Source organism: Asterias amurensis, chromosome 2 (genome assembly GCF_032118995.1).
Source record: "Asterias amurensis chromosome 2, ASM3211899v1".
Classification (NCBI taxonomy): domain Eukaryota; kingdom Metazoa; phylum Echinodermata; class Asteroidea; order Forcipulatida; family Asteriidae; genus Asterias; species Asterias amurensis.
Window position 1 is genome coordinate 16,900,319 of NC_092649.1, and position 23,304 is coordinate 16,923,622.

Below are 23,304 nucleotides of genomic sequence, written 5' to 3' on the forward strand. Positions count from 1 at the left end.
CAGTCTAATGTCACGTTCTCGAACCTCACTTTCTGAGGTTCGAGCCAAGTCAATTATGAACGCTTGCAGCACTTAAACTGATTATCTTCACTGATAATCTAGCCTGCGGTCAGGAGTCGAAAGTTATACTTACAACACCACTGACCCAAGGAGGCCGCAGTGGTCGGGTGGCTGGTCACCGAAATTGCTTACGTAATCACTGCACCATAAACACCTTCACCGCTGCTAGTGGTCACGGTCTGTTATTAGGCTGTGTTGCGGGGAGCTGGCTCAAGGTCGTTATTCCACCACAGAACTTTCGGGTGCTCAATGGTGCAATGGTCCTTGCTCAACGTGTCAAGTTTATTTTACATTTTGTGTGTATATAGCGTAGTCGAACAATCCGATGACTAAACTATATCTGTAAATAATGGCAAATCCAGGCCAGTTTGGCTGGCTAGGGTGTTTTATCCCATATGTAATTCAGAACGGGAAATGCTTTCTCGAGGCTGAACAGTGCTTAAAGTTTCTTGGTTTGTTCAAGCGAAAAGAAATCAGAGGATGAGTTCCATTTGACAAATGTTTCAATGAAAATGGTATTGTGGTACGGGACGAAATTATATGTTCTGGCAGGAATAATAATCGTACCCACATCAGTCTTCTTTGCTTTACCACCCTTCTAATCGGAGGGGGTTATTTAAGGGATAGCGAAGAGCAACTGACAAAGTACATTCCCGACCTTGACGACTTCAATGTCAATAAGTTATATGAATTGAGGGATTTTATCACAAACACCTGCCTGGCAGCATTGATTGGCCAGCCCAATGAGCGACATCGGCAACATCCACCAAATGCCCACAAACAAAATTTGGAAACAACCACGAATATTGTTTCAAAAATTATTGCTGCTGGTGACCCCACTCAAGGGCCCAGTGCAAACTGAGAGTTAAAAAAGGATGTGTGAGCATAAACAGAGACTTATCCAGCTCACCAAGGAGGTCCATGCTGGTGGAAAAAAAAACGATCTGCTGACTGCATTGGCGTGGTAAGTACATACAAGATTCACACATAAATCATACCAGTTCTACAACTTATTTTAATAACATAAACTTCCATTCTCAGTGCGTTTTTTTACCATAAATTTAGGCCTAGGGTGGAGTGGGGTGGAGTGGGGTGGATCCGTGTAGCTGGTTGAGACGTTGAATTTACAACCTGAATTTGTAAAAAGACCCCACACACGGACACATCAGTTTAGATCGAGGCTATCATGTTCGGCGTCCATAGTTTATTTAAGGTGTCGACCATCAATGAATAAAATACGGTGGAAGCAAGCTGGACATTTAACAAATTAAGAAGTAATTAATTTACATCTACTGAAATTAGTGTTAAAAAAATATTCCAAAGACACTCTGATAGAAAAGTCCCAACCATGCGTAAAATGTTACGGTCAATCGTCGATCAATAACCAATCACTGCCGATCATAAGCAGGCCTACTAATTGTTATATTAATAGATGATTAATTTGCATTTGGGATGAAAAACCCACAACCCTTGCAATAGAGCAGTGTCTTACCAACTCGACTACCGAGATTGCCCATTAGTTCAACATGACTTACACACATCGGTGTTCGATGGGTAAAAGACAAAAATTAGTATGTAGTAGTTGTTTGCAAAACTGTTCTGTCTGATCGATACAACGAAACCACTAACTGTTGTTATTTCCATCTGACAGGGATGCTTCTTATGGAAAAAGTAATGAAGAATGGGATGGCCACCTCGTCAAGGACGATTTCATCACGGTTCTGAAGACGACAAAATCTGGGACTGAGGATGCAGATTCATTCTTTGATGAAATCGTGAGGTAAAAATAACACGGCAACGCGGCAAAACATTTCAACATATTATTGAAAGACGGTCGTGCGCTACGCATGGTGTTTAAGGATAAGTTACATTGACCGTACTGAATTCATAACCAAAATACTAATAATATTAATAATAATAAATAAAAATCACTAGAGCTAAAGTTAAACCTTTGTGTTTATGAGGTTTGTGTAGGCCAACCGGTAGTCCGACGTAGATTCTAAACATTGTGCATTTTAACCATTTCCCCGGTGCCAACAAGACAGATCCAAATAACGAAATAGACCTTTATTCATTTTTTTCACAGACAGGAAATTCAGTCACGTTTCCAGATTCAGACAGAGGAGATGTTATTCGTCGAGGACACAAAGAACGTATCCGAGGTAATAGACTGGTTTCAAAGGAGAATTCCAGGGGTAGTTCCAAGCCTCAGAAAGATTCGATCTCTGAAGAAGAAGTGTGAAGATGAGTTCAAGGCAGTATGGAAACCCAATGTATGGGTATGGAGGGGCAATGTGAATTGTATGGAGCGGCACCAAACACGTACATACACACAACCGCCCTCCCCCCTTTCGAGAGGCGGGCATCACACACCTACATTACACACAGCCGCTCCCCTATCAGGGGAGCGGACACCACATACGTACATAACACACGTACAGTCGCCCCCCTTCCGAGAGAGCGGGCACCATACACGTACAAGAGGCTACACACAGTCGCTCCCCTTCCGAGAGAGCGGGCACCATACACGTACAATAGGCTACACACAGTCGCTCCCCTTCCGAGAGAGCGGGCACCATACACGTACAATAGGCTACACACAGTCGCTCCCCTTCCGAGAGAGCGGGCACCATACACGTACAATAGGCTACACACAGTCGCTCCCCTTCCGAGAGAGCGGGCACCATACACGTACAATAGGCTACACACAGTCGCTCCCCTTCCGAGAGAGCGGGCACCATACACGTACAATAGGCTACACACAGTCGCTCCCCTTCCGAGAGAGCGGGCACCATACAGGTACAATAGGCTACACACAGTCGCTCCCCTTCCGAGAGAGCGGGCACCATATACCAGGCATGAGAATCTTCCGGTTTAAACCGGAATTCCGTTTTTTTCCCTTTCAAAATTGTGGTCTCCGAGTTCGATGTGAATTTGCTATAAAATTCGGGGGGTAGGTTTTTAGGGGTATACATTTGGATTTCTCTAATCCCTCTTCTCTAGTCAGACAATGTCAGTTTACCTTTGTAATTGTTATTATCGCGGATCCACACGTACGGTGTTCATGAAAAAACGGCACCTAACTAAACAATAAATTGCCGTCCAGCAACTGGCCCAGTTTACGGCTTGTGGTCTTCCTGGCATCGCGCATGCATGCAGCAGCAGAGACGGATGTATAAACTTGCCTCATTCCTTGCTTCGTTTATAGTGGTACGGTTCAATAATGTTTGCGTGTAATGCGCTTGCTGCTGCAGCAAAGATAACACGTGTGGAGACTTTTGAAAGTCTACTGAAAAAACAATGCACGTGTTTGCACCATGTGTACTGTGTACTGTGTACGTCCGTGCAGGTTTGTACACGAACCAATAAGCGGCGCGGCACGAATCTGAGATCGCCGGCAGGCCATGGAAAACTGGTACCTGTTATTGCCTCACAACCAGCGAAAGATATATTGGGAACCAGCGAACACACTGTACGTCCGGACGACGTGCTTTCTTCATTGGTTCTATTTCTATGTTGGGGTCTAATCTCAACCTCGTTCCAGTTATACCCTATGCTGAATAACAACCTCTTTCTCAAAAACACATCGCTCTCGCCAAATATGTAGGCCTATTATTTTAAAATGTGCGTCGCCGACAGATCGTTAAAATCACAAACATTTAATTGCAAAAGAATTTCTTTTACACAACCGAATTTCAAATCAAGAACCTATAAAAATGGTTGTTAATGAGAAAAAAAGCATTTTCAAGGGCAGAAATAAGGGATAAGATCGTCAAAAAAATAAAAATATTATTACTATTGGTTTTTTGTTTTTTTTTCCTTTCTTTCTCCGGAATTGTAAAAAAATCGCAGGCGAACCCAAAAATGTTTGAATTGTTTGAGCTTTACATTCCTTATTTTCTTTTAAACCTATTATTAAAAAAAAAAGAAGGAAAAATCACACAAAGGTAGGTCACTTCTACCTGGAAAAATAGGTGTCAGAAATGCATCAGAGACCACCACAGAGCTTCTAAATACCCAGAGCTCCCAGGGCCCTTAAGCGGGCCCTGAACCCCGGCCGTAAGGGACTTCACGCTGCGCGCGAAAATGATGGAATATTGACATTTCCAATCAACTGAATTTTTTCCTGTTTTTTTATCATCACCCATTCTCATGCCTGATATACACGTAGGCTACACACAGTCGCTGCCCTTCCGAGAGAGCGGGCACCATACACGTAGGCTACACACAGTCGCTCCCCTTCCGAGAGAGCGGGCACCATACACGTACAATAGGCTACACACAGTCGCTCCCCTTCCGAGAGAGCGGGCACCATACACGTACAATAGGCTACACACAGTCGCTCCCCTTCCGAGAGAGCGGGCACCATACACGTACAATAGGCTACACACAGTCGCTCCCCTTCCGAGAGAGCGGGCACCATACACGTACAATAGGCTACACACAGTCGCTCCCCTTCCGAGAGAGCGGGCACCATACACGTACAATAGGCTACACACAGTCGCTCCCCTTCCGAGAGAGCGGGCACCATACACGTAGGCTACACACAGTCGCTCCCCTTCAGAGAGAGCGGGCACCATACACGTACAATAGGCTACACACAGTCGCTCCCCTTCCGAGAGAGCGGGCACCATACACGTACAATAGGCTACACACAGTCGCTCCCCTTCCGAGAGAGCGGGCACCATACACGTACAATAGGCTACACACAGTCGCTCCCCTTCCGAGAGAGCGGGCACCATACACGTACAATAGGCTACACACAGTCGCTCCCCTTCCGAGAGAGCGGGCACCATACACGTACAATAGGCTACACACAGTCGCTCCCCTTCCGAGAGAGCGGGCACCATATACACGTAGGCTACACACAGTCGCTCCCCTTCCGAGAGAGCGGGCACCATACACGTACAATAGGCTAAACACAGTCGCTCCCCTTCCGAGAGAGCGGGCACCATACACGTACGCTCCACAATCGAGGGAGCGGACATTATTTTATTTGTTTGTATTTACTGTGTTTATTTATCTTTGTATAACCATATACGTGTAATGTCTAGTTGGATCGAAAGGTAATGGTCACCTACCCATCTGCGGCAATTATTTTTACATGTTAACACTTTAATGGTCAAATTTATCGGAACCTCAAAATATCATGCATATCATACATACATGTACATGTACATACATGTACATGTATATCTGCTCAACGCTGGACTACGATCCGTTTGGCTGGTGGGTTTTGTGGCCGGATGCTAGACCAGCCCCTTGAAGCAAAAACATCGTTCAATCGGAAGCAGAATACGTCATTTGGCAAAGCTTTTCGATGTTTTAATTCACTATTTGTTATGTCTCATCAATAATTCCATATCTAAAAAACATTTTCATTCAACAATGTAGCGTTATTACATCAAAAAAATCTATTGGAATCGTGGAATTTTGTGTTTTTCTTCGACTCGAACATGACTCGACGTTGCTGGATCGCTGCATTTCAAGACAAGCTCAAACCTTGAAGCAAAAACATCGTTCAATCGCAAGCAGAATACGTCATTTGGCTAAGCTTTTCGATGTTTTAATTCATTATTTGGTATGTCTCATCAATAATTTCATATCTAAAAAGCATTCCCATTCAACAAAGTAGCATTTTTAACGTCCAAAAAGCTAGTTGAATCGTGGAATTTTGTGTTTTTCTTTTTTTAGCTTCGACGGGATGAGAGTTACGTTATCGCAAATGCTTTTAAAATATTCTACATTTTATGTGACTTAATTGATTTCAATGAAATTGATTAATTTTATTCCGTTTAACTGTAAGGTTTTTGTTTTAACTCAAACCTCTTGCTTGTAGACTTTTGTCCATGCAGTAGGCCTACCCAAACGAGGGACGTATGTTTACATGTGTGTGTGCGTGTCGTGTGAATGCTCGCTAAAAAATCGCACGCGGTAAAGGTGACAGACGGCTGGCGCCCTTAACCAGGGACCCGCGTTTGCAGCGCTCGTGTGAAAGGGGCTTAGGTACAAGTATATGCAAGTATTATGTACAATGCAAATAACATGGAGTTTGATTTTTAAAACTGCATAGCAAATAAGTTTAAGATAATTTAAGTTGTTACGATAATATTATTGTTAGTAAAGGTTTTTTTTACAAATTTTGCTGACATTTCACACATAATTTTTAAGAAATGTATTTTGGAAAACAAGATGATTGGAATGAATGCTCATCTAAAAAAAATGATTATGCCATCACACCGTTATTATTTATTTTTTATTCGTATTATACACGTCGGCCTATCGTGTGTTTAACTTAATATTACTACAATCACATGGTATAGAGTTTCTATTAGAACAACCATTCAGACAATCAATCCAGTTAGAATTTGACATTGAACACATTATATCAATTACGCCATTGTTGTTGTTTTGAACTTGTGCATGGCAGACTTGCCAGGTATTTTTCTGACATAAACCTGAAACGTTATTTTAAATGCATTTATATAAATCCCATTAGGATGTTATTCGATAACTCAGAATACACACGTAAACATGTACTCAGTGAAGGTGAACGTTTGAATTAAACAGTAAATCAATGAAATCAATTATAATGCCACTCTATCTTGCTATTGCTTGTTTGTTTGTTTACTAGTTTGTTTGTTAATTGGTTTGTTTGTTAATTGGTTTGTTTGTTTATTTGTTTGATTCCCCCCCCCCCCAAAAAAAAAAAAAAAAAAAATAATGAATGTGTTAGCCCTGTTTCCTTTGCTGTTTTAATTCGAGGTAAATCATTAATGCGCGTACCTAAAACTCTGTACAGGAGTCCGGTAATCGGATTAGCCCGATCTGTGTGAAGCTGTGCGTTCGTCCGTAAAGCATAAAGCTTTGGCCATTCCATTCACAATTAAGGTGTTAAAACACTTCTTAAACTTTGCAATTAAATCAAACGTAGAAAAATAAATAATAACAAACTGTTTACATCTGTAATAAACTGCAACTTTTGCTCTGTTGCAAAACTATACTGCAGAAGCGTGCGGAAAAATGCACTGTACTAAAAAAGAAAATCACACCACACGGCAACATTACCCCCTTCTTAAGATTGGTATGCCCCTAACGCGTAGCAGGTTTGAGTTCCAAACTTGTGTTGACGTTACTTCTCATTTTCGAGAAATTTTCCACATGATCATAACTATTCCAGCTTACGGTGGGATAAAAACCAAAATAATATCACATAAATCTTCAAGAATTGGACTTTCCAATAGTATACTTGCACGCTTAAATGACGTTTAAAAGGAGGGAATATACCTCTTAAACCGGTACATTTTTAAACATGTGAACATGTAAGTGCACTTATTCTGTTGTTATGTGGAGATTTGGAAATGTGCACTTGAATTGTATTGAATTTAATTGAATTAAACGGAGCATTCTCTGCCACCGCCGAATAGTGCTGTGTAGGTGCATTCAATGGGATCTCAAACAACCACCGGTATCCCGATTCGCTATTTGGTCTAACCATACGGCAGAAGGCAAACAACTGTAGTTTAACATCACCTTCTTGAGAGGGACCAACCTCCATTTTAAAGCTCGAAAAACGATATTTTTGTGGTGCTTTCTGGAGACGGCTTCCTGCCGTTTCCGTAGTTGGTTGCATAAGTTGTACACGGAAATTTCATATATTGTTACTTGAGACTTCTCATTCTTTTTGGCTGAAGAGTTGTAGTGTGGATCTCTGTCCCTGTACAGTATTCTACTTTTAAAACATAATATTTCTATTATAAACATATCATAACGAATGCCATTCGAATGTTTACAATGCTTTTTATCAACTCGCCCGATCAAGGCAATGTGTCCCGTAAAAGAAGAGGTTCTGATTTATGAAAGGTGCATCAATGAAGTCCCAAATCTCTTTTCCATTTTGAGCTTCGTTGTTTTGCTGTAACAACATTCTGTTATTTGGCCAGTTGCATCAGGATAGCAGCATGGAGGTAGAAATAGTGAAATAGTTTCTACCTCCATGGCCGAAACCTTGTACTATTGGGGTACTATGGGGACTGCATAATGAGACCGTGTGCTAGTGTGCTAATAGGATCAAGCAGCAGGTTGTGCATGGACTCACACGTTCTCTCCACACAATGATTGACATGATCTAGGACTCATCTGCGGTCAACCATGGGGTTAGCACCCTTGTTTACATTACTGAAACCAATACCGGGCTTTTCTATCCCAAGATGTAAGGGATAGTGCAAAGTCGCTAATAACCTCCAGCGTGACATTAGACTGGGCTCGTTTCCCTAATGACTAAATTCAAAATGGCTTGCATCTGTCAGTATTTTAGGTGGAAACATTTTCAGGAAAAACAGAAATGGTATCAGTTTTAATCAATTTAAAAACATAAAGAAATTACAAAATTATTTAAAGCATATAGCAGGCAAGTCTGACATTCCAGCATGGATCCAAGACCAAGGATAAAAACCACAAATTTTCTTGAAAGGGAACAATAAACCCTAGTGCATGCTATGAGAATGTTTTTTTGTCTTTAAATTGTTTAGTCACAATTTCATTCTAAGCATTAACTTGCACCATTTTCTTTAATTGTTAACATTAATTGTTTACTCTTGTTTTTTGTTTTTCTTCAAATGGTGCCCCCCACACAAAAAAAGAAAGAAGAAAAAAACAAAACAAAAACAGGTCACAAAAGTTCCTTCGACAGTCCTCTTACCTATTCTTAAAACTGCGTGGTCGCGCAATCTTATTTTCGTTTACAGTTAAAAAAAAAAAAGGATCTTAACCGCTAGTGACCGGTCGGCGCTTAAAAGACTTTAAGAAACGGGAAACAACGATTGCATCATGGGGCTGTAAAAGAACTTGTCAGCAAACCTTTCTCACCGTTTTATTTGAAATACAGTATCAAAAATTTCCTCTCACCATTTTTCTTTTTAAGTAGTTTCACCCAGGAAAATGTTAAAAATGTTAAAGTAACTAACAGTTAAAGAAACGGGAAACAACTTTTGCATCAAAGAGCAGTAACGAAACTTATCAGCCAACCTTTCTCATCGGGGACTCCTTCCTCATGCCTAGCTTCTTTGTCTTGCCATCCTTGGCTTTCTGTATGGCCTTAAGTATTGCCACTTTATCGATCTCCTTCTGAGATGTCTTAATTCCATCCAGAGTCATCTCAACGTACTGGTCCTGGAACAGGTCCAGTACCTTAGTACGGTAGTCCATGATGCTGGTGATGGGGTTGTCCTTGAGGTTAAGGGACTCGATGCAAGGGAGATTACTAATGTAATTCACCTCCAGGACCTGAACAGGGCAAATGATAAATGGTGTTTGAAGCTTTCCATGGTGTTGAAAATAAGAAGTAACTATCCAATCAATCATTTATTTCCACATTCACATCACATGGAGGCATCATACTAAAAGCCGGGGCTTGTGGCGAGTGTGCCCGTTACAAGATTACAGACCAAACAGTATTAATAGTATTAATAGTAAAGTTGCGGGTACAACCATGTGTCAAATATCTTTTGGGAGAAGTGTTGGCTCTGAGAAGAGCCAGTGCAAACAATGTCATGTTTATAAACATGGTTATTATTATAGTTTCTGTTAGGGAAACCAAGGATGCCCCATAAGTGAACTCAATCACTGTAGCTTGCAAGCCTGAGGAAACCTGTAAAGGGTGCTTGACTAAGGGTGAGGTAACCCGTCAAAAACCTCTTCTGATAACCTGCCCTGATAGCATGTCAGTACACAGTAAAAAACCTTCACGAATGGAACTGAGAACGTAGAATTAGCTGCGGCAAACCGTTCCCAACCAAAAAGGACCTTTGGTATAAATGCAAACAAAGAGTTAATGGCATGACACATCAACTCTAACAGAGTCTTGCTTGAAGGCTAAATGGAGAAAGACTCTGCTAGGGTCGAAACATCAGGCCATTAACTTTTATTTGCGACTATAGAACTGAGTACATGAGGAGGGCTAAATACAACACCACGTAGGCAAGGCAAACCCCTCTAAACAAAGTTAAAAGTTCAGTAGCTCTGTATAAAGGGAGACTTTGGAAAGGTAGGTGGCAGTTACCAGGTAAATTTCCACTGTCTATGTAGTTCTGAGCCATAGAGCTATATATAAGAACTAGAGGGCGCACTGGTGATGCTGCTTGCACAAACGTGGCAGGACCGCGAAAGAGACACGCACGCCATTCTGTATGTGCGTTAAATATGAAGTACACGTTGGAGTTTGTGTTTATTGAATGCACTATGCGATGCTGTTTTGTCAACTTACAAAATGGTAGCACAAACACACGCTGTGCGATGCTGTTTTGTCAACTTAGAAAATGGCCTCCGTGCGCGCATGCCAGGCTGCGTATATAGGCCAGTGCGCCCTCTAGTTCTTATATATAACTGTATGTTCTGAGCATGCGCACATTTCTGAGAACAATGAATTTCCCTGGTAAGTCTGCTGCCACCAAGTAGCCTCAAAAGTCCCCCAATGAGCACTATTTTTTTCATCAAATCAAAACCGAAGTATTGCAAAATAAAATATGACCTTTAACCCCAAGGGGTCAAGTGGTTAGACTGCAGGACTTGCAATCACAAGGTTGTGGGTTCGACTCTCCTAGCTAACCGCTGATTTCACAATGACTAGAATAAATATTGTCGTCTAGTTAATGAATCACAATTTCTTGATTTGTGCAATTCATAATCATAGACGTTAAACCAATGTTTGTATGAGAGTGATTGGCTGTTGCCAGCTTGGTGTTTATATCCCTTTGTGTGGGAGTTTGCTGAGTTCCCTTGATGGGAAGATCATTCAAACAAACAAGGGTCAGGTCGAACTTACATGTTCAATGCAGTTCTTGCTGACATCCAATTGGACCAGAGAGTAGAGTTTACCCAGTCCCTTCAGACTCGTGAGCTCATTCCCAGCAAGACTAAGTGATGTGATGTTACCCAGTCTGGCGTGAACTCCTTCCAGAGAGCTGATGTTGTTATGGGACAAGTCCAAGTGCGTCATGTAGGACAGATATTGCAGGTTGTTGATTTCAGTGATGTTGTTGTGGCTCAGGTCAAGACGGGTCAAACTCGGTAGCAATTTCTGTGGTAAAATAATGAAATATTGTTTAAAAAGTCTCAGGCAAAATTAGTGCAATGGAGACAGTCAAAAACAACACTGACAAAGGAGCAAATAAGACCAAGGAAATCTTTGTCTGGTAAAGCAGATGATAGATAAATATATAGATAAAATGGTTTATTAAAAAACTGTCCTCACAGCACAAAGGCTGAATTACAACAATTTTACATAAATTTAAAATTTGAAATTAAATAGAAGGCAAATTGGTAATAAAAAAATCAAAAACTATGTGAAATAGTTAAGCCACTCCCCTAAATTGCATTAACGTTCCTAAATTAACATTCCCCGTTCCCCTAAATTGTGTTTCACGTTCCCCTAAATTGCATTAACGTTCTCCCAGATGCATTAACGTTCTACTATTAAGTAAACTACAAAGGTGTTGAATAGTGGTTCTCCAACGTGGATTTTACCTTCCGATTTGTGTGGTGTGTCATGGCTGAAATGTCTACCACAAGGAAAAAAGTAGGACAATTTTATCCAGTACAAGGGCTGAGCTCTGTGTACACATGGTGTGGGCCGTCATAAATCAGGGCAAACAAGTCAGAAAACAGACTCAAGTTGGAAGAATATCTTATCTGTCAAATCTACTTACAATGCTATCGTCAATTTCATTCAAGTTGTTGTAACGGAAGTCGGCTCTGCTGATGAATTTCCATGTGGGGACATGAGATGGGGGACCATTGCTTGGCCCAGCTGCCTCTAGGTTTGTCCAGTGATCTCCCTCTGGCAAAATAATTTCCTGAAACATTTACGAGAAAACAAAATTTAGTCACTCGACGCAAGAAATTTGTGCAATTTTTTTTTATAAAGGCGTCTAGACAACGCAGGGTATTGAGATGCTCCGTGCAAAAGTGAGCCTCCACACATGGTTTTCAATAGAATTCAATGTTCAAATTTGTCTTGAAACAAAAGACTTGTTTCCTTGAGCAAGGCACTTTATCATAATTGCTTCTCTCAATCCGAGGAGTACATATGGGTACCGGCTAGAGCCGGTGAGTAACCTGCGATGGACTGGCATCCTGTCAAGAGGGAATAGAAGTTTTCTCAGTTGTGTAATAACAATGTGTAATGCACCAACCTGATGTACCGGGACAGACTTTACTTTTACAATACCTCATCACCCCTACCTTGATTGATTTGACAGTATGGTGTACAGCCAAGTATCGCAACGTCTTCTTCAGCTCACTGAGTCCCTCAATTAAACTCACTGTACATACATCAATCTAAAAGAGGAAAAAATATTACGAGGTCGTACAGGAATGTAGGAAACAATGAAATACAAGAAGGAAGTCATTATTCATTCTACAGTTCACATGAAGTGTCTTGCCTGCCAGGAAATGCCTTGGAATACCCTTATCAGTTTCTAGGCCTTGACACACAGGGCAAATTTTTACAGGCAACTTGGAGGCAACCAACTGCACTGCGAGCACAAGGAACACTTCAGCAGCACGATAGACATTCTTCAAGCTGTAACTCACTATCCCCAAGAAAATAATGAGAAAACTGAAATGAGAATGAACTTTCTCCCTGGAGATAGCCTGGTACTGGCTTCCTAGTATGACATGGCATGTAGAATGGGTAAATGGTCTTTCCTTTAGAGCAACAAATGAAGTTACACCATTGAGCTGCTCTGACGACATCAACCTCCTAGATCTCTTCGCTCCTCTTCCCAAAACTTCTTGACTACCACCACACTACACCACAATTAAATCCTATGGCTCCAAGGCTTTTTCACACACTTCACCCAAGTTGAGGATTGCCCCAACATATTCACTTGGAACAGCTGCTACCCTGGACAATTTCAAATCCAACCTCAAACCCCACCAATTTCAACTTGCATTCTCTCGTTCTTTGTAGTTTTCAGTTTTTGTAAAGCATAAGATTTAACAGAGTAATGCCTTGTGCTGTATGATATTTACTTTAATACTATTATTATGTAAGAACTCACTTGGTTGATGTGACACTTACCTGTAGGTATTCTAAGTTGTTGAACTTTGAAAGGTCAAAGGGCAACTGATCCACTGTCCTTGAGCTACTACCAAGCTTGTTCCGGGACCCTACAATCTGTAAGATGAAAGAAGCAGGTTTGGATAGTATGGATACTACAATAGACTAATCCATTAAGCTCCGCCCCATTGCGTATTGACCAATCACAACGCAACGAAGGTCCAACAAATAAGGTCCGACATGCGTGCGCATATCTTGGCGCGCGCGCAAAGTTGTGCAGAATGGCATTGGAGAGTCCCACGTGTTCTTGCTCACACGTGCGTCGTGGGCGAAGCCTACTGGATTGGTCTATTGCTACAATGCTTACAACACATTGGTGTAAAAGGCAATTTTTACTGGGCCCAATTTCGTAAAGCCTGTAAGCACACAATTTTGCTAAGCACAGAAAAGTATAGCTTAACATAGACAGGTTACCAGCCGGATTTACATTGAGCTTACATTGTTGTGACAGGTGCCCCACTTAATTTTTGCTAAGCAAAGAAATTCGTCAAGCGGTATTTTTTGCTGAACAGCTTCATGAAATTGGGCCCTGGTAACTTTGAAGCAACCAATCGCGGATTTCTAAATTTCGGCCCTTAGCATCATTGTTTTAGGCCTATAGGGAGCCGTAAGTGCAGAATTCTGTGGTAAGTAGTAATTGAGCCCGACTCAGCAGAAATCTCAGCACATCTAAAACAAAAGGTAGTAGAGATCCATCCACACAAAATCTAAATCATATTTAATTTTGGTGTATTACCCATACACCGATGTGTGTTAGCATTGTATACACAGTACTTTCCCGAGTCCTGTGAAAAAATATCACAGGCATGTTACTCGGGTGGGATAAGAACCCACGACCCATGCAATTCTAGAGTGGTGTCTCACCAACTAGACTACCGAGGTTGCCCAATAGCTAGAGGCAGTTCGAATCCTATGCTTTGGCAGCGGGTACCGCAACCATATAAGAGATGTTTCATTTGCATCGGGGATAAAGAATATTTAGTTTTGGTTTTTATCAATCATATTTTGGCTGTCATCATGACTCTGATTTGTTTGTGCTTTAGTAATGTTGTGTTCTGAGTAGGTATGTCTAGTTTTTCTTCTCTTCTCATAATAAGCAGAGTCATAGTGGGTAGGTTGAAATGATTCTTTCAAACCATTCTTTATAATCAATAATTTCTTACCCTCATAAGTTTGAGTCTGGTAATAAAGTCCATAATGTGTCCAATATCACTGCGTACATCATCAGCTGCTGAAAACAAATAAACAATATCAGCTCATCAAATTTCATAAATAATATGTACAGTTCATTTCATTGGTTACATTTTGAACTCCTCTGACTATTTAGACAGTTGCTTTGTCACATGATTAGGGGGAAGCTTTTGCGTTGTAACGTAAGAGACGGTGAGCACCCATACACAGTTCTGGGTGAATGTGCATGACACACTGGTACCAGGGTTTGCTCATCTTGAGGTTTCTATGCAAAGGCTTGCCCCGACCCATTTGACATAGCAACTGTCTCTATAGTCCGAGGAATTCAAATGTAAGCGGTACATATGTGACTAAGCAAGTTATTGTACCAGACATCAGGCCCGATACTTCTCGGAGGCAACGAAGGCGATGTCCCCTTTATGCCATTGAAATGCTACAGTAAAAATTTACAGTTTCCTTATAGGGTGCCCTTTACCAAGGAGAAAATGCCTTGGTGCCCTTTGCCCTTTCAAAAATGAAGCACACAGGCCTGCATAATGACAGGGAAATCCAGCAGTAGCTGTGGCTGTATGATCTGCCTATATGGACACAGCCTAACACCCAAGACTTCAGTGTCTTAGAAACACGCACACATTTTATGAACCCAATTCCAAAGTTGATAGGTACAGCAAAAGTGCAATCCCCACCTCACTCAAATTTTAAATAGAGCCTAACTGATTTTAACTTTTTCAATTTCCACATTTGGCTGGCCCATTTTCATGTAACTGCTCTCGTCCTGTTGTAACCTTTGTTATAACTTGAATATTTATTGTTTTTTTCTTGGTGTTCCTTGTTTTAATCTTTAAATTTTTAACATATTTATTGTAATGTTTGTAATTCAAATACAATTCAGCGTTTTGCTGTGACTTTTGAAATGTTTTTGATAAGCTAAAAAACAATAATAAATAAGACTCACCACATGTTGGTAGAGCTAGCTTCATCCTCTCAGTGATAGCATACAGCTGCATTGGTGTCATCTCACAAACATCATCAGAGGCTACGATGGCATCTCCTTTCTCAAAAAGCTCAGTAGCCAAGGCTTGTGATACTCCATAAATATCCTATCAATCAATAAGATAAGTATTTATTACGAGTGGTCAATGGGAATTTTTGTTGGAACTATTCAAGGGGTTTCAAAGGCAAAGACTAAAACAAAGAACTGCATGCATTGCCTATAGACCTCTTCGCAAATACCCATTGTGCAGCAAGCGCTAACTGTTGAATGAGGTGCATGCTGGTCTAGCTAGGGATCAAACTTGTGGGCTAACTAGACCAGCATGCACCTCATTCATTAACGCCTACAGCGCGCATACCAAGTATTTGCAATAAGGTATGTGTACACGGTACATGTATACCACTAAACCAGTTAACAAGAGGCAGGTTTACGCACAGCCTTTTTGGACACACAAATGCCTGGACATTCCATTATGCAGCAAGCACAGGCATGTACTTACTGTGCTACCATCTTTTTGCCCTTGAAAAAGAGGGACAAAGGGCACTGGAATTCATGCTTGAAATCTCCGTTTTTTCCGTGGTTATTATGTAATCCCTGATTCAAGTCATTTTGTTATACAGACAAGGATTACAAGAGATCTTAAGGCTTCCACCACTGTTTATCGTTCAATTTGGAATAGAGAAGGTAGTCTGAGTTCATCATACCGTGTCTGAAAAGCGGCCATGGTTTCCAGCCAAGGGTTGGGCCAACTCATGGTGAACACATTCAGCATTTTCTCAAAAGACGACAACAAATCCCTGTGCATTTTATTTATAACATTTTTTGTTTTTTCTTTCTTTAGTCATGGTTTGATTGTGAGAATGGTATTCTCAAAAAAACAAATTCCAAAGGATAAATAACATTAATTTGCAGGTAATCACAGGACATATTTTGGAAATCTTAGAGCCAAGTGGTTAGTACAAAGTACAGCTTTTGATTCAAAATGAAATATTACAAATTCATATTTTAAAAGACAGCTTTTGGTTTTCAACAATTACCTTTTTAAACTAACTTACATAAATATCAAATTCCAAGAAGTGCAGCAACGGAGTGACCAAGTAGTTACTCTCATCCAGCAGAGTTTGTAGGTACACCTCCAATTCATGGCGACGTTTCTCCACAAAGCTCTTGGCCTGGTTCCTCAGATACTTCTTGGGAGGCAGCTGTGCCTTCTCTACCTTCTTAAGAGCCACCAGTTTTTCATGAAGGTCGTGGAACTCGCTGTAGCGTCGCTGTATGGTCCACTTGCAATCGCCCACAATGATCTCAATGACATAGGCCTGCGGAACCATAATCAGAAATATATTAGTTTCCTGGCAATAACTGTAGCAGGCTAGGTGGTGTTAGAATAGCGAGAAGACCAATGGTTTCTACAAGAACCATAATGGACAGTTCCAGGTGCTTTAAACTACAAAGCTCACAGATTATAAAGTTGCAAAAAATAGTTAACAGCCTGACATTTCGACCCTAGCAGAGTCTTTCTCCAAAGGTAAATGACAACAAAACAAACAAGTATACAGATTTTTAACGTTCATACAAGCACCAATCCTCTAGATAAAAAATTCTATCAAGGACTTTTAAAATGTTTCTCATTTACATAAAGTGGACTTGTACAAGTTTCTTGAGTTTGTGACCAACTCCATGTACTTTGTTTTCACAGGATGTACAGCATTCTGAGCCTGTCTACCCATTAACACCAAGAATTTAAGCAAAATGGATCCATGTGTGTTTGACCATGGGGGTAGGTTTGACAGAGTGAGGACGTAGTAGTGGATTAACTTTTGCGTACAAAACCAACAGTGGACATCGCTAAAAGTCCACAGATTGGAAGAACAAAGAGAAGTCCTTGATTCCTCAACTCAACAAACATCAGTGTACTTGTAGTGACATTCAAACCAAGGACATCAAACAAAAGGGGAAAAAAGTATTTTGGAAAGCTTTGCATGGTGAACATCATAGGAAGACACTTTAAATAAATAGTAAACTTTGAAAAAATTCCATGATTGCAAACTACAACAGAAAATAACATGTACCATTTGTCTGAACAATTGGAGTGAAACATCGGAAGGTCCTCCATTAGAGACAGTTACAGTTATACAAGGTTGTGTGGTGGCGGTTTTTGTACCAACAAACTTATCACCTCATTATCTGGTTGGTTTAATGTTTGTCATGGTCTATGTAGAGTGTGTACTCAATGCTCAAACGTTCAAGGTTTCATTTTCTGTCCACAGATTATTAAGAAGAGAGACAAAAACAGAATAACAAAAAAATACATGGAAAGTAGTCAAACATACTTTGTCACTGCATGGAGGTCCATGGTCACTGTCCATTGCCCAAGTAGGGCCATGGACATTTTCTTTCTCCATGGTAAGAGTATCAAATTGCAATTAAGTCAAAATAAGTAAACTGTACTCGTGCCCAAAAACCCTGACATCAAATGCAGCTTAATGTTTTCTTCAAACATCCACCTCAAATCACAGGATAAAATTTGTAAATATTGTTGATTTGTTGTAAATGTTTTGCTTTTCAAATATTAACACAATGTCAACCTATAATAATACCTTTATCCATAAGCACAGAAAAGAAAGTTTTTAGGGCAACACCAGAGACTTTAGGCTACTCATACAATCAGGTTTTCATTTTAGATTCATAAATACCTCAGACAGTTTCGCTATTCCTATCGGTGGAGAGCGCGTCACGTGGGTGTGTATAAACCTTTGACTATGACCAGTAAAAAGTGTTGAAACATGGGTGTGACACGCAAGCTTGCACCTGTTCTTATAAGAGTTTCTTCATTCGTATTGGTCGAGAGCAACGGCTGAAACAGTTGTGCCACATCACGCGATACGTGCGACGGGCACAGCATACCCTTATAAGGAGTTGTTTACCCGAGGGCGGCGGAGGGCTTTACCATTTCATAGCTGGCGGGGTGTTGTGTTGAAAGAAATCATTGAACAATTAATTTTTGCATTTATTTTACTTTTTGACTAAAAATGTTGATGTTTTTGACTGAAAAGGTATTTATGAATGGGAATCAAAGTGTGTTGAATCGGTTTTCAACTAGTGGTTTAAACCCGCTGAGGCCTGGTTCTTGATAATTTACCTCGACTTCGTCTCGGTAAAATTATGAAGAACCAGGCCTCGTTGGGATTAACCACTAGTTGAAAACCTCTTCACCACACATTGATTCCCTTAGTTATTGCAGTGGCCCCATATATGTTTTTGTTTTGTAAACAAATTATATTAAACTCATAAATAAACACAGAAAAAATGCTGATTCATTTAATCATACATGTAAGTAGCCAACTTTACCATATAATCAAAACTGGTAAGGATCACATGCGGTATTTCCAACAAAACAACTCTGTTTGTAATCCACATCCTAAAACCAGTTTGTTGCTCCCTCAAAAAATGAACAATCAACACAAAATTCAGATGAAGCAGATGACAAATCCAAAGCTCTTTGGCTGGCAAGGAAGATGGTGAAGTTTAGGAGGAAATAAATTATATCCAGAGATTTTCATGGTGGATTGAGTAATCCAGAGATTTTCATTCAAAAGTTTGTCCGTTCTGTGTAGGAAGGTGATGTCTGTTCAATGAAGGAAGATTTCCATCCATAAGAGGCAAATGATCCAGTGTTGATGACGCCGTAGTGAGTTTTCATTCTCTGTGTTCCTCCTGCTGACAGTTCATAGACACGTGAATCCCTGATGAAGTAGATTTTCAAATTCTATTCCAATAAATCATCACACTTGAACGATTTCCTATTCCGAAATTAGCTGGAATGAATGTTGAACTAGCTTACAAAACATTCATTTTACAGTACATTTAAACATGACTACTAGGTGCCTTCACGTATGAATGCACTAAATGTAAACTATACTTGCCATTATAAATGCTACTAAGCTATTACGGTTAATATTTAATCACAAAATAGTATTTTTGATTGTTTGTTTAATTTATTCCATTTCCAATCATATGAGTTTGAAGCACTTGAAGTTTGATCCGTTGATTTAGAATCACTCCCTGGTTAGATAGGATCTTAAAAGTAAATAATAGATTGAGCTTTGAAGTTTGGGCAAAGTCCCATCATTGAGTTTAAAAGCGGAACTTTTTTAAAAGCAATTAATGTGCAATACTCATTCGATGGTTTAAAGGCAGTGGACACTATTGGTAATTGTCAAAGACTATCCTTCACACTTGGTGTATCTCAACATATGCATAAAATAACAAACCTGTGAAAATTTGAGCTCAATCGGTCATCAAACTTGCGAGATAATAATGAAAGAAAAAAACACCCTTGTCACACAAAGTTGTGTGCGTTTAGATGGTTGATTTCAAGACCTCAAGTTCTAAATCTGAGGTCTCAAAATCAAATTCGTGTAAAATTACTTCTTTCTCAAAAACTATGGCACTTCAGAGGGAGCCGTTTCTCACAGTGTTTTATACCACCAACCTCTCCCCATTACTCTTCACAAAGAAAGGTTTTATGCTAATAATTATTTTGAGTAATTACCAATAGTGTCCACTGCCTTTAACTTAAATAGTCCTTGCTTACATTTTCTTAACCCCGATGCAAATTTAACATCTCTTATAAATCGTTGCGGTACCCGCTGCCAAAACATAGGATTCGAACTGCCTCTAGCTACCGGGCAACCTCGGTAGTCTAGTTGGCAAGACACTGAGATTCGAATCCCACCCGAGTAATATGCCTGTGATATTTTTTCACAGGACTCGGGGGGGGGGGGGGGGGGGAAAGTACTGAGTATACAGTGCTAACACACATCAGTGTATGGGTAAAAACCAAAATTAATATAATTTTCTCAACAAGTTGAACAAACATTTGAAACTATTTAACTGTACATGATGTGTATGGTGGCACAACATATGGTGGCACAACATACTGGAAACATAAAACCACTTCCAATGGATGTACATGTACATATGTGACCCGCTACGTGAAAATGAGTCAGATGTCGCCCAATGCATTATTAAGTTATGAACAGTTTAATGTGGAAAAAAACCCCACCAAAAAACAAACATTTTTTTCTTCTTCTTTATTTGCATGGTTAACCTTGAGAACACTTACCTTTAGACAATATAAAGCTATGATTACAACAATTTTGTGATCATACTTTTGTGATCATATATTCGCGCGAAATAGTAGTTTAAAACATCACTTTACTTTTAACTCGTTTTTCAGAAAAAAATAATGTATTGGCTTAATTCAAACGGGAGTACCTCAGCAACGCGACACACCCCAAAGCTTAGACACTACTGCTGCTGGTGTGTTCCTTCCAGCCATGCATACAACTCAATTCTTGAAATTGTCAACATCTTACTCATTTTCACGTAGCGGGTCACATAAATGTACCCACGTCAATTTTGTTCTTGAATGGTCAACGATCGTTGTTATTTTAACTTTGGAGAGCCCTGAATATTTTGGTGTTTTTTTAGTCGGACTGATGATGTGTGTATCCAAATTGTGTAGTAGGCAGGCATGAAATTACTGTTCTTTAAAATATGTTTTGTTTCAACTGTAAAAAGAGGGAAAGAAGGTACTGGAAAGTATGCTTACAATGCCCCCCTTTTCCGTGCAATTTTTTTTGTAAGCCTTGATTCCAGGCCTTTGTCACTTTGTTGTACTGCAAAATTCAAGTCTCTTCTCAAAACTTATCTTATGTCACAGGTTTTCAATGACTAATTTTGTTGTGTCTGTTTTTCTTTGTGTTGTGTTTTGTTTTTGTTTTGTTTTTGGTTTTACTGCGCCTTGAACACCCAGCAGGGTGGATATGTGCGCATTACAAGTCTTATTATTATTATTATTATTATTATCAGGCCTGATACTTCACGGAGGCAACGAAGGCAATTGCCTCCGTGTCCCCTGGTCCTTGCCTTGGTGCCCTTGAAATGTTACAGTACAAATTTGCACTTTCATCATATAGGGTGCCCTTTACCAAGAAGAAAATGCCTTGGTGCCCTTGCCCTTCCAAAAACGAAGCATACAGCCCCCGACACATTTTATGGCATCCAAGAATGGCCAGGCTGCCACCATTGTTTAGTCAGCGCAATAGGAGTTAAGACACAGCCTTCTAAGATTCCACCATCATGACAGATTATCGGTCGTGGCTCACAGGCTGAGAATTGGAAATTGACTCATTTTTATAAGAACTTTTGTTGTATTTCCTTTATTCGAGATAAAGGTTTTATTTGTAGTACTGTTAGTGTTATGATCTTTTTCAAAGGAAAAAAAATACTAGAAAAGCTCAAAAACTTCTGGAAAACAAGACCAATACAACACATTTTTGGAAACTAATGTGAACTAGCTGAATCCACTCACCATGTGATATCATATTCCTTGTACAGTCAGCAATGTAGTTTTTATATCCAATGGTCAGGAAATTACAAAAAGGTAAGATTTTGCATTGTTCATATGATGCACATTATTATTAAGTGCCTGGGAAAAGGGCTAAATTGGCTAATGGCCAAACGACCTATATCCGGGAAAACAAAGTACAACTTTTCGCCCAGCAGAGGGTAACGAGCAATAGAAAAAAAACATTTAAAAACAAAGCAAAGCATGACTGCTGTTTATTTAATGCTAGAATTACTTCTGATACATGTTTTCTACTCCCACTTTCCTGTCATAAGTATAATGGCAGAAAACAGTAAAATTTTCACACTCAAGTTTTCTTTAAAACGCCATTCTTTTTTCTGGTAATATATATGTTGGGCGCGATCGGTCAATCTGCGCGATCAACCGATCGCGCTGCGCTTTTGAACGATCACATTATGATCAGTTGGTCGCGCAGCAATCGGTCGATCGGGCAACAATCGGTCGATCGCGAAACAATCGGTTGATCGCGCAATGACATCTTTGCGCGATTGACCGATTGCGCTACGAGTATTTTTTCCCGTTATCAGCGGATCGCGCAGGAAAGGCCTTGCGCGATCTACCGATCGTGCAGGAATGGGTTTGCGCGTTCGACCGATCGTGCAGGTAAACTATTCCTTGGGGCAATTTCTCAAAGCAATAAAATTCATAGCAGGACAAATTTTTAGTATCACCATAGTGATTTATATAGTGACGTCATACTACGATTGATTTGCAGTTACAAACAATGTTACATCTTTGTGAATTCGGCTCCTGAACATCAGCCGATCGCGCCAAACAATTCCTGCACAATCGGCCGATCGCGCAAAACCATTCCTGCACAATTGGCCGATCACTCATTACCATTCCTGCACAATCTGCCGATCGCGCAAAATCATTCCTGCACAATCGGCCAATCGCGCCGAGCCATTCCCGCACGATCGGTTGATCGCGCATGTTCGTTGCCGAATGTTGCGCGATCGACCGATTGTTGCGCGATCGACCGATTGTTGCGCGATCGACCGATTGCTGCGCGATCGACGGATTGCTGCGCGACCAATAGATACTTCGATAGCGCAGCGCGATCGGTCGATAGCGCAGCGCGATCGGTTGATCGCGCAGATTGACCGATCGCGCCCAACATATATACACATAATAGTTCTACAATTAAATGAAGAGAAAGAATTATATTAACTAATATATTTATTAAAATGGTTTTATTAAAATTAAAATAAAACAACAAGTCCCAAAACACACTGCATGATCAGTCAGAGTACCCCCCCCCCCCAACCTCCTTGTTTTCTTGTATTTTCTGGTATATGTGCCTAGCTAGAAATTATGTTGTATTTAACTATTTGGAAGTTGCTTCCTGCTGACTGAGTATCTATTTTATTTGAATTAAAATACATTTTTTTAAAGTACTGTTTACTAACAGTCTCAAAAGTGAATGAAAACGGGTGAAAACATGTCAAAGAAAGAAGATAATTTTAAAACTTTTAATGCGTGGGCGTGGAAGGAAGTGTCAGC

At 40.3% G+C, this 23,304-nt stretch overlaps 2 protein-coding genes across 4 annotated transcripts in view; one reads left to right on the top strand and one right to left on the bottom strand.

Annotated features, from left to right (window-relative positions):
• LOC139950768 (nischarin-like) overlaps positions 1–23,304 on the bottom strand; it is a 33,086-nt gene that overhangs the window by 9,324 nt on the left and 458 nt on the right. The window contains exons 1-9 of one of the 3 annotated variants that reach the window (XM_071949589.1): positions 18,717–19,244; positions 16,421–16,684; positions 15,327–15,471; positions 14,344–14,411; positions 13,142–13,237; positions 12,301–12,396; positions 11,766–11,912; positions 10,883–11,137; positions 9,088–9,345 (exon numbers count right to left, since the gene is read on the bottom strand). In XM_071949589.1, the coding sequence (XP_071805690.1) occupies positions 9,088–9,345; positions 10,883–11,137; positions 11,766–11,912; positions 12,301–12,396; positions 13,142–13,237; positions 14,344–14,411; positions 15,327–15,471; positions 16,421–16,684; positions 18,717–18,785 (1,398 nt within the window). In that variant the 5' untranslated portion in view covers positions 18,786–19,244. Of the gene's footprint in view, positions 1–9,087; positions 9,346–10,882; positions 11,138–11,765; positions 11,913–12,300; positions 12,397–13,141; positions 13,238–14,343; positions 14,412–15,326; positions 15,472–16,420; positions 16,685–18,716; positions 19,245–23,304 lie in introns of those variants that run through there. The other 2 variants (XM_071949581.1, XM_071949573.1) reach the window with 2 other exon arrangements.
• On the top strand, positions 136–3,297 carry LOC139934079 (uncharacterized). Its single transcript, XM_071928371.1, has 4 exons — positions 136–1,024; positions 1,712–1,840; positions 2,147–2,589; positions 3,269–3,297. Exons 1-4 carry the CDS (start codon positions 936–938, stop codon positions 3,295–3,297), a joined length of 690 nt encoding a protein of 229 aa, XP_071784472.1. The 5' UTR covers positions 136–935.